The 12,228-nt window shown below is 41.2% G+C and overlaps 1 protein-coding gene, 1 long non-coding RNA gene and 1 pseudogene across 2 annotated transcripts; 1 reads left to right on the top strand and 2 right to left on the bottom strand.

The window, feature by feature from the left end:
* Positions 1–133: 133 nt before the first annotated feature.
* LOC126607980 (protein POOR HOMOLOGOUS SYNAPSIS 1-like) lies at positions 134–9,449 on the top strand (annotated as a pseudogene).
* Positions 5,822–6,923, bottom strand: LOC126607981 (uncharacterized). The gene is made up of 3 exons (XR_007617736.1): positions 6,885–6,923; positions 6,690–6,753; positions 5,822–6,593 (listed from the first exon to the last, which is right to left on the bottom strand). It is a non-coding gene; the product is annotated as an uncharacterized LOC126607981 (long non-coding RNA).
* A 679-nt stretch (positions 9,450–10,128) lies between the features above and the next one.
* LOC126607979 (peroxidase 57-like) lies at positions 10,129–11,569 on the bottom strand. Its single transcript, XM_050275708.1, has 2 exons — positions 11,226–11,569; positions 10,129–11,086 (listed from the first exon to the last, which is right to left on the bottom strand). Exons 1-2 carry the CDS (start codon positions 11,460–11,462, stop codon positions 10,313–10,315), a joined length of 1,011 nt encoding a protein of 336 aa, XP_050131665.1. The 5' UTR covers positions 11,463–11,569; the 3' UTR covers positions 10,129–10,312.
* Positions 11,570–12,228: the final 659 nt, after the last annotated feature.

The following is a 12,228-nucleotide window of genomic DNA, read 5'->3' as shown; positions in this document are numbered from 1 at the left end:
TTCAGAAAAATAATAAAAACAAAAACAAAACAATGCTTATCTAATATACATATAGTATATGAGAAAATAAATATTAAAAATAAAAAGTGAACAAAAAAGAGATAGTAGGATAATAAATGTCTTTGAAGTGGGATTAGTTTAAAAAAAGTGAAGATAATGGGGTAATAAATGTGGCAAAGTAGAGTCAGTTTAAACATTAAAAAAAAATTTAAAAACACCAACTCAACCTAAAAAACCTGGTCGTCTTCTTCATATTCTTCATCTTCTTCGTTGGTGTTCATGACTTACAACTCAAAACAGTTTTGCAACTCTAAAAAAAATTTAGATTTTTGAAATTTAAAAAAAGAAAAAGGGATGCCCAATCGACGCCTCAGGCATGCCCAAAGAAGCCTAGGTGTGTATTTTGCCGAAAGAAGCCTAGGAATGTATTTCGTCCCTCTGACCACCAAGATCAGAAATCGATTGATAGTTGGCAACTTGGTCTCCTCCTCCCTGGCTATGCTCCATCCAGCTCGCTCACGATCACTTATCCCCCTCTTCCGACGTCCTCCTCACCGTCTGCTTCGCCGACAAAGTTGTAGTGAGCCCACGTTTTTTTCTCAAGGACAATCAGATGCATGGACACGAGAGAAAGCCACCGTATCTCGTATCTGACACGCTGAGGATATGGATACGGATACGTGTGGATACATGCCCGATACGTATCAGAGTGAAGGGATACATTTAGGACTGATAAGATACGCGTATCGTATTGTCGAGATATCAGTATCCTACTTTTTGGATACGTTTCAAACTAAAATAGGAGGATAATCATAAAGAAAAAATAATAATAATCACAATAAATCCGCACATAATTATGATTGATCGAAGTTAGCTAACTGAAATCACATTAAAATCGGAGGATATTAGAAAGAAAAAAATTCAGATTTAACTCTCAAACCTCAGAAATCATTCAGCTTGGGAGACTTTCACGAATCACCATTGACCGTCATCTGTCGTCTCCGTCGTCTCCATCTTCTCCATCTACAATGCTCCATCATCTCCTTCGTCTCTGTCTGCAACTGTTGGTGAGTGGTGAGCTTTCATTTTCACTTTGTTAATAGTTCCAAATCCGATGCTTTCTTGATCTTCCTCCTCAGCTTTACTGATTCAATGACTCCATAGTCCATTCGAAGCTTTAATCTGATTCCCCGAGGACAAAACCCATCTCTGAAACTAAAAGCTTAATCTGATTCGAAGCCTTTAGCTTTTCTGAAACTAATATTATAATATTACAATAATATATTATAATATCCATACCACTACTCCATAGTCCATTCGAAACCTTAATTTGATTCGAAGTCTTTTGCTTTTCAGTTTTTAACTTTTTTGTATTATTATAATATTATTGTATTTTACGTATTATAATATATTATTGTGTAGTGGCATGGATATTCTTTTTACTTTTTCAAGTTTTAAGACTAATTGCTTGTTAGATGCAATATCTTTCTAACTGTTTAGAGTTTATTGAAATAAATTTGAACTTGAGTAATAAATTTGAATGCTTATTTTTTAGGGAGCTTTAATGAAAAAAGCTTTTTCAAACTTTTTATTAACCAAAAACCATTTTTAAAATTTATATATATTTTTAATTGCCATATCCCAGACATATCGTGTCTTCGTTTTTAGAAATTTGACATGCACCATCATGTTATATCCCCGTATCCGTGTCCATGTCCATGCATTGTAATAAATTTGCCCATTTTCCATACGTACACTACGCATTTTCACGGCGGCCAAACGGTATTTAAGCTCAAATATGATAAATAAAACGAGTTCAACAAGTGCTAGATTGTTTATAGCTAGTTTCTGCCGGAGATTACTACGACGTCGTTCTTTGCTTCTTCCCAAAGAAGTCTCGTAACCTTGCAGGCAAAGTATTCGATAGACGTCAACTGTTTAATATTAATTAATTAGCTGTTAAATCCCCATTATTTTACTTAACTCTTGTTTGGTTATTTCCTTTTCGATACTTAAATGCTTGAGCATTCAATTTTTATGATTTTCCCCGCTTGATTGTTTCTGTGGCTTAATCAACAAGTAATGCAGTGAGGATTACTGGGATTTTGGGTTGTTTTTCTAGCCTCTAGGCCAAACTTTCTTTGTTCCCAATTTGTTTGGTTTTTCGAAGATTCGTAGATTTCATCTGGCAAACTCTTTGAATGATTACGACTTAACATGTTGCTGGAGGAGCACTATGTTTCCAAGCGGCAGTATGTTTGGCCTCACGTTTCATGCAACCCGCGACTTCCTTCCCAGGGTACCAGAGCCGTGCTTGTCAGCTATCGAGACTCTGTGGGCGAGGCAAGCTGCGCAATGCTTTTTTTTTTTTTTTTGCTACAAGAACTCACAATCTTTTCAATGAAGGACATGAAAGGAGTGCTTCTTTAGGGGAGTTGAGTAACTCAGAAGAGTGTAGAAACTACTCTTTTTATCGTAGAATCCGGAAGGAAGAAGTGGTTGTAGCTTTGAAGAAGATGAAGCATAGAAAAACAGTAGGCCCAGACGATATACCAATCGAAGTGTGGAAAGTTTTGGGAGATACAGGTATAACATGGCTCACTGACATTTTCAATAGGATTTTGAAAACGAAGAAGATGCCAAATGAGTGGCGAACGAGCACTTTGGTGCCTATCTACAAGAATAAGGACGATGTACAAAATTGCATGAACTATAGGGGTATTAAGCTAATGAGTCATAAAGCTCTGGGAGAGAGTCATTGAGCATAGATTGAGGCAAGAAACACGGGTTTCGGACAACCAATTCGGGTTCATGCCAGGGCGCTCAACCATGGAGGCAATCTATCTCTTACGAAGATTGATGGAAAGATATAGAGATGGGAAAAATGATTTACACATGGTCTTTATAGATTTGGAAAAAGCGTATGATAGGGTCCCAAGAGACATTCTTTGGAGGATTTTAGAGAAGAAAGGAGTACGAGTAGCATATATCCAAACTATACAGGATATGTATGAAGGAGCAAAGACTACCGTAAGAACTCATGAAGGACAAACCGAAAGCTTTCCCATAACTGTAGGATTACATCAAGGCTCATCCTTAAGTCCTTACCTTTTTGCGTTGGTAATGGATGAGTTAACATGACATATTCAAGATGATATTCCTTGGTGTATGCTTTTCGCAGACGATATAGTGTTGATAGATGAAACTCAGGAAGTGGTAAATGCAAAGCTTAACCTTTGGAGAGAAGTGTTGGAATTTAAAGGTCTTCGCCTAAGCCGATCAAAGACAGAATATATGGAGTGCAAGTTCAGTGCAAATGGAGGCCAAAACGAGTTAGGGGTGAGGATCGGAGATCAAGAAATACCAAAGAGCGACCGTTTTCGTTACCTAGGATCTATCTTGCAAAAGAACGGAGAATTAGATGGAGATCTCAACCATAGAATACAAGCTGGATGGATGAAGTGGAAGAGTGCATCCGGCGTGTTGTGTGACCGCCGTATGCCACTGAAGCTCAAGGGAAAATTTTATAGGACAGCAATAAGGCCGGCGATGCTGTATGGCACAGAATGTTGGGCGGTGAAGCATCAACACGTACACAAAATGGGTGTAGCGGAGATGAGGATGCTTCGTTGGATGTGTGGGCACACGAGAAAGGATAAGATTAGGAATGAGGATATCCGGGGTAAAGTAGGAGTAGCTGAAATTGAAGGAAATATGAGAGAAAATCGGTTACGGTGGTTTGGATATGTGCAAAGAAGGCCTACTGACGCTCCGATTAGAAGATGCGACTATGGGACAGAGGTTCAGGGCCGAAGGGGTAGAGGAAGACCTAGGAAAACTTTGGAAGAGACCCTAAGAAAAGACTTAGAGTACTTGGATCTAACGGAGGACATGACACAGAACATAACACAATGGCGTTCTAAGATTCATATAGCCGATCCCACTCAGTGACTTGGATTTTCCAAGTCTCCAACCGAGAAGTTTTTCTCACTCGGGAAATTAAGGGAACACTACCTCAACCTACATGTTCCACTCACAAAGCTTCAACATACAAGCTTCAACAAAAGAAAATTCAAAGAACTTAGTGAAGAAGACTTTGGTGTATTTAACACAATACGTTGAAATGAAGGAAAGCTTATTTATTGATAACCCCGAATAGTTACAAATATGTACATATACTTGAGTCAAAATAAACAAACAAGAGGGAGCCTTCACAAAGGTTGCTTAGGAGAAGTCTCAGCAGTCGGTAGAGCCCCAGAAAGAGAAGGCACCGGAGGGGGATCATTCGGAGCCTCAGTACTGGACAGAACCCTAGAAGGAGGAGGCATCAGAGGTTGATCATTTGGAGCTTCATTACGCGGTACAGCCCTAGAAGACGAAGGCATTAAATGCCTTTGGAACAAACTCACAAATCTCTGATGATCAAGTAAAACCTGACCATCAGATTCCTTCATCTGGTCAAGCTTCCTCTTCATGTTTGTAGCATAGTCATGTGCGAGCCGGTGCAACTGTTTATTCTCATACTTGAGCCCTCTAATCTCCTGTTTGAGACTCATCACTTCAGCCGCCAATGATTCAACTTGGCGGGTTCGAGCAAATAGGCGTTGGGCCATATTAGACACAGAACCTGCACACTGAACACTGAGAGCCAGATAATCCTTAACAGCCAACTCATCAGACCGTTTGGAAAGTAGTCTGTTATCTTTGAGAGTGAGAAGGTTCCTGGCCACTACCGCAGCGGTCATATCATTCTTCATCACGGAATCCCCAACGATAAGAGGACCAGTAGGGGAGACGAAGGATGGGCGCCATATGTTGTCTGGAGAAGGCGGGGCTGCCTCTTCAACAAGGTTTAAGTCAAAACGACGGTCAGAGGGGCCAGACATTTTCAAAGGTGTTGAAGAGAGAAGAGGTCGGACAAATCAAGATCTTAGAAGTGCAAGAATGGAGCTTCTACTGGTGGATATTCAAGTGTGCTTTGGAACTTAATGTCAGCCCCTATAAAAATCTGCACTTGACGAAGCTTCAGAAATCGAAGAGGCGCCTGCTCAGAAATCGAAGAGGCGTTTGCTTTCTCAAAAGCTGGGCTGCTCAGAGACCACGAGGGTCGATCTCAGAAATCGAAGAGGCGTCTGCTTTCTAAAAAACTGGGCTGCTCAAAGACCATGAATGCTGATATCAGAAATCGAAGAGGCTTGCTTTCTCAAAAACTGGGCTGCTCAGAGACCACGAGGGCCGATCTCAGAAATCGAAGAGGCACCTACTTTTCCAGCCTTGTCAGCACCTGTCACACGCACACTCAGCTTTGCGGAAATTATGGGCATTCTGTCGAAGATTTCTGGCGAAGTAGAAAGCACATGAATCGTACTGTTCAATCACCCACTTCCCACACGCAACAGTAGCTCATGGGTACCACAGATAACTTTGCCAAAGTTCTCTGACAAAGTTGAGACACGTGAAGCTTGCAGCTCCCACTACATCGCTCTGACCAAGAAGGGTAAAAGAATAGCAAAGAAACAACACTAACAAAGTTTAGACACATAAATTTTGAAGGTCTAGCTACCATATTATTACCCACAAGGGTAAAGGAACAGTACCACTGCTGGATAATTGGAAAGTCCCGGTGTGTCAACCTCTGTGCTTCGTGGCAAGGTAGACTAGCAAACATGCCCAACCTTTACTCACATTCGAGAAAACGCTCCCAACAAGATTGCTTGCTCCAAAATCGAAGAGGCACCGCCCTTCGAATCTCGAGAGCCAGACTCCCAACATGATTACTTTATCAAAAATCGAAGATAGGGTAAAGGAACAGTACCACTGCTGGATAATTGGAAAGTCCATGTGTGTTAACCTCTGTGCTTCGTGGCAAGGTAGACTAGCAAACATGCCCAACCTTTACTCACATTCGAGAAAACACTCCCAACAAGATTGCTTGCTCCAAAATCGAAGAGGCACCGCCCTCCGAATCTCGAGAGCCAGACTCCCAACATGATTACTTTCTCAAAAATCGAAGAGACACCGCTCCCCGAATCTCGAGAGCCAGACCCCCAGCAGGATTGCTTTCTCAAAAATCGAAAAGGCATCATTCTCCGAATCTCGAGAGCCAGATCCCCGACAGGGTTGCTTGTTCGAAAACCGAAGAGGCACCACTTTCCCAACTTCAAGAGCTGGATCTCCTTGGATAAAGCTTGTCTGTAATCTTCACACGCAACATCAGCTTTCCAGATACCATAGACCACTTTTTCAAAGTGATCTGACAGAGTTAAAACATGTGAAGTTGGCAGCTCCCACTACCGTGCTATGACCAAGGAGGGTAAAAGAATATCATTATTACTTGATGTTAGGGAGACTCCTATATATGTCGACCTCCATCCCCAACGGACAGGCAGACCTGCAAAAATGCTCAACCCTTCCTCTTATCTGAGAGGGCACTCCCAACGAAGCCTTTCGAAATATTCAGCTTTCTTTCCCCCCGATAATACCTCTGTAAACAAGCTATACTAGAGCAAGAATATCTCATATCATCAGGGTTAAAAGCAAGAGTATCCCATATCATGCTTTTTCCCTGTCTTTTCCTTTGGCCTTGTTCTTACCTGCAAGACAAGGAGAAAGAGAGCAATCAGTCAGCACTTGAAATCAAGCTTCCAGCCAGTAACTGATTGCCTGGAACCCCCTACCTGATTACTTACCTGGCATTGCTCTCGAGTACTCATCTTCAACATCTTATGCTTCTAGGGAAGATACCGCATCTGCCTGATGAACATATAGGGCAAGTGAGAAAGATACAAGGAAGCATGTGGAGACAAGCGTAACAGCACACGTGCCGATACATCCACTACTCTGTCAAAAGCAAACGTATCCCATATCAGCAGGGTCGAACGTACTCTAGATTTGATGGACTTGTTTTGACCCTCAAATTCTTCATTCGGCCTTATACTCTGGAGGAAACCAGAAAACCCTCCAGCCCAGTTCAAGAATAAGCATGTGGAAAGTTACTTCTTCAAAAGCAAAAGTATCCCATATCATCTCTTCTCATTTTTCTTCTCTTTATCCTTCATGCTGCCTGCAAGATAGGGAGAATGTGAACAATCAGCCGGAGCTCTGATTGCTTACCTTGTCTGTCACCTCTTTCAGCAGATCCCCTAGCTCGGCGACTTGGGGGACTCCTACTACATGGTTTGTATCGCGCTTGACCAAGCCTTAAAGTAAAAGTAAGCTTCAAGTGAAATTGATACATTACCTTGTGCATCTCCACCAGTTACAGATACCACCCTTGGATGGAGGAAGAGTACTTCCAGAGAAGATGCCACATCTACCTATGAGACAGATAAGGCAAGTCAAGACGATACCACACTCCGGTACTTAGAAGTTTCGTGGTTACGAAATCATTCTCCCACAATATTTCCTAATGTCATTTGTACTAAATCATTCACTTGTACTCACTAAAGGAGAGCTTGAACCTATGTACTTGTGTAAACCCTTCACAATTAATGAGAACTCCTCTATTCCGTGGACGTAGCCAATCTGGGTGAACCACGTACATCTTGTGTTTGCTTTCCTATCTCTATCCATCTATATACTTATCCACACTAATGACCGGAGCAATCTAGCGAAAATCACAAAAAGTGACCGTTTTCGCTACCTAGGATCTATCTTGCAAGAGAACGGAGAATTAGATGGAGATCTCAACCATAGAATACAAGCTGGATGGATGAAGTGTAAGAGTGCATCCAGCGTGTTGTGTGACCGTCGTAGGCCACTGAAGCTCAAGGGAAAATTTTATAGGACGGCAATAAGGCCAGCGATGTTGTATGGCACAGAATGTTGGGCGGTGAAGCATCAACACGTACACAAAATGGGTGTAGCGGAGATGAGGATGCTTCGTGGGATGTATGGGCACACGAGAAATGATAAGATTGGGAATGAGGATATCCGAGGTAAAGTAGGAGTAGCCAAAATTGAAGGAAATATGAGAGAAAATCGGTTCCGGTGGTTTGGACATGTGCAAAGAAGGCCTACTGACGCTCCGGTTCGAAAATGTGACTACGGGACAGAGGTTCAGGGCCGAAGGGGTAGAGGAAGACCTAGGAAAACTTTGGAAGAGACCCTAAGAAAAGACTTGAGTACTTGGATCTAACGGAGGACATGACACAAAATCAAGCGCAATGGCGTTCTAGGATTCATATAGCCGACCCCACTTAGTGGGAAAAGGCTTTGTTGTTGTTGTACAAGAACTCACAATGCCCTTGTGTTAACTAAGATCTTGTTTGCAGGTCCAGAAGTTTGCGTTGCGATTTTTGTCAGTCGATGAGGCAGAGAGATTTATGATCTCTTTGAAGGTGAAATCATTACTGCAAACAAAATCCAGTGTGTTAGTAGATGAAATATCTTTTCCTTTGTATTGCAATGGTAATAGAGTTACGATTGGTTTTGTTTTTCAGGGGATCTTCGACATTGAACCTCTTAATACTGACATGGAATCTGAAGTTTCAGCACAGTGTGAGTTCATTTATTCGGCTAGGCCACCCCTCGACCAGTAAATACAAAACCTGCAATCTCCTAAATTCTTCGTTTCCCCTTGAGCTGCGATGGTGTTTTGCTGAGTTTCCAGGGTTTGTACACCCTTTATCATGACTCCGGTTCAGACTTATACCACTCAAATACTGCCAAGCTTCGGCAATGCAGGTGAGCACTACTCCTATGCTCATCCGATGATGCATATTCATAACTTTCAACAAAACTTTCCAGCCGTTCGTCCAGGTTTCACCACATAGCTGAATGACTATCGCGGCACCGTTGAACAAGGTAAATTATATTTATTTTTAGACAATTAAACAAGGTAGAATGTACGCCTTTGCAGATAACCGGAAATTTTACTACCATTAATCATGATTGAATGTACACGCTGCTCAATCAACTGTATCAGAGTCTGTCAATCTCAACTCCCATATCATGCCTACAAATTTCACCTCATGACTTGGGAACTCTCAACCTGTTTTTGAAAAGGTACATTCGCGACCTTAGCAGTAAACGGAAATTTTATTCAACGGAAAATTTGTCCTTGATTGAATGATTCAATGGCAGCACAATCATTTGTATCACAAGAAGTCATTCTCATATCCCAACTCGCAGTAACTATTTCTAACACCTCAAAGTTTCTCGTCATAGACAATTTTCTTCGTCAGTAGAACAATGTGATTCCATGTGATGAAGTATTAACACAAATGTTTGTTATGTAGCAGAGTTACAGGGGAGATGCTTCCCTCCAAGGTAGTAGCTTCACTTTTCTTTTTTTCTTCTCTGAGAATTATTTTAAGGTAAGCTATGATCTGCAACGCATGAAATGGTAATTTGTTTCTAATTATTTATTTCTTCCCTGTTATTTTCCAGATATGTTGAGTAACATGGAGAGAGTTATCAGTGAAATGGGGGTTGATATGACTCTCTAGTTTTATTTCAATTTTTTTGTATATAAAGCTTTAACCATTTCATTTTATTTTATCTGCTTTTTCTTCTCTTTTAATCATATGGTTTAGGTTGAAAGTTGAAATTCAAGGTATTTTAAAAAAAATTCTGGAAGGTTGTCATTAGTAATACATTCTAATGATATATTAGTCGTTTGTGAGTAAGAAATTTTATGTTTAACTTCCATATGTGGTAAGTGTTGGAATGAGTTGACTTTTGTGTAATTAGGGGGATTTTATTCCCGTTTGAGTTCGTATAATTAGAGTAAATATTATTGCACATTCTTACCTTATAAATCAAGTCAGTAATATATATTTGCCTCCTTGAGAAGAATAATATCAAGAATTGAAACTCCAAAATAAGCCTAAATTAACATGGTATCAGAGGCAGGGAGCATGTCCCATTGGCCCAGTGAGATGATGGTGGGTCCCTTGACGCTGCGTGTAGAGTGAATCCTCCTAAGTTGGGGACAATATCGTAGTATGTTGGAAGTGGATCTTTGGCCTGTCTCTTTGATAATTCGACAAGATACAAGTGTTGTAACATGAATGAATTGGTAACCCCGTGATTGGACATGTTGTAATTATTAAGTTGGAGATAACATCGGTGTTGTTAGAAGTGGTCATTTGGCTCTCTCTCTCTCATAATTCGACAAGATACACATATTACAACATGAATGAATTGGTAACCCCGTGATTGGCTTCGCTAAGGTTACACGGAAAAATCAATCAGCAAATAAGTCAGTCAACAAGAACAGTAATTGTCACAAAAATACAACAAGGTTCTTCCAAGCCAAGCCACAATTGATGTTTAAGAATTAAGAGCTGAAACATGTGCTCCTAGTCAGTTAGATAAATTTCCGACAATTTTTCCGTATCTCTCCTTGATCTTCAGTGAGAACATTGATTCTCCCCATCTTAATCATGGCGTTTGCAAATGCCCGAGCAAAAGAATCAGACCTAGCCAGTTTCTCCACCACCCCTCTGGTGCGAGGGTCGATCACCAAAACCTGATCCGACTCCATCAATCCTCTCCCCTGCATCAGGCTCTTGTAGTAGTGATTGTCCAGGACGAGCGGTGTGGTGGGGTCTGAGTCAACAGCCCTCTTTTTAGCCTCCTCCGCGGGCAATGCGTTGGGTGCAGGGCACTGTTGAGCAAGCTGAGCCGCAAACACTTCGTTTAGTGAAGGGTCTTTCGGCTTACCTGGTGCGAAATTGTACATCCTGTAATCGAAGAAGCTGCAGTGGACGGTGCCGATGGAGTGCGCTCCAGACAAGGCAACCATTTCCTCAAGGCTCAAACCTTTTCTGGAGAAGAAGTCTATGAGCTCCTTCAGAGGTGTTGTGGGAGAAGGAAGTATGACGTCGGAGGCACGGGAAGTGCGGCTGTCGCGGCGTCCAGCAGGGACTTCGTAACGAGGCAAACCGGACAGAGCCACAGCTTCCCGTGAGGCAAAAGCTAAAATGTCGGCACATGAGACGGTTCCCGGGCACTCCTTTTCTACCCTAGCCTTGATCTGATCAATGACTTCTAAACCTCGGACCCCGAAGCTGGCCGGTGATAGCATCTCTACGGGCTCGCCAGAGGGTGTGACATCCAGCAGAAGTGACGCATCACAGCCCTGTATGTACATTCATGAATATATTTTAAGTAATAATCACAATTTGACATGCATGACCCTAAACGGCATTGCCACAAATGATATATTACATGTAAGGAATCAAGGCGTTATCCCAATAGGCACAGTAAACTGTATTTACCTTGACAAAGCAATCGTGGAAGAAGAGGCGAATGAGGGCAGCAGGAAGCTTTCGGTCCTTCTCTACAGCCTTGGCCACAACGTCAATCACAATTTTCTCCAAATTGGGACATTTCCGATTGTAAAATCCAACATGCAACCCGTTCCCCGGGTTGTTCACATCTGCCGAATAAGCAACGACGATCATGGAGCACAAGGTGACGGCAAAAACCGCCGCGGCAATTAAACGACTACCCATCTCCCCGGTAGAAGATCGGTGACTGTTTGTGACTTGAAGTGGCACAACCTTAGAGAGAATTGTTTGGTTTCTTTCTCTTTTTGTGCCACAGTCACGACGGAGACACGATGCGGGGCTGTGTTTATATACAAAGTGAGTGACTTAGGTTTGCCTTTGTTTTGCCTCGTTATTCGTGGTTAAAATTGCAATACTATAGAAAGATGGTTTTTTTTTTTCACCATTTGTTCGGCTCTTTTTGATTAATGGATAGTATATTGTTTATAGTCAAAATTTAACTCCTAAATTTAAAAATGTTGTCATTTATAGTCAAAACCTCATATCAATTAAACGAAGTACCCTCAAATTGAAAATCAAAAGCCACATAGATAGGCTCTTTCTGTCTGTTCCTTTTTGTTATTTTTTTTTTTCTTTTTTGTGGTTTGATTATTTTAATATCCCAACCCGAGAGCATGAGAAAATATTAAGAGGTATTCATTCTGATGGAAATTAAGTCGATCAAATTGTCAAATTAATTTCTTAATTGAGAAACCTACAAGGCTACAATCAAGACGACCATGATGAAAATTTCACATAACTACAACTTCTGAATATTTTTCTACAATAGTTAATTGGTATTTTTCAAAAAAATTCATAGAACTATAACTGATGCATTTTTTTAGCAAATGATATTATAATATTTTGCAAGTTTTTATTTTGATGGAAACTGCCATTACATGTTCTCATGCATTCTTCCGCATATGAGTCCTTAAACATAAGGGTTACCCTA

The sequence above is a fragment of the Malus sylvestris genome, chromosome 16 (assembly GCF_916048215.2).
Source record: "Malus sylvestris chromosome 16, drMalSylv7.2, whole genome shotgun sequence".
In the NCBI taxonomy this organism is placed as follows: domain Eukaryota; kingdom Viridiplantae; phylum Streptophyta; class Magnoliopsida; order Rosales; family Rosaceae; genus Malus; species Malus sylvestris.
This window is presented reverse-complemented; position numbering and strand designations above follow the sequence as displayed.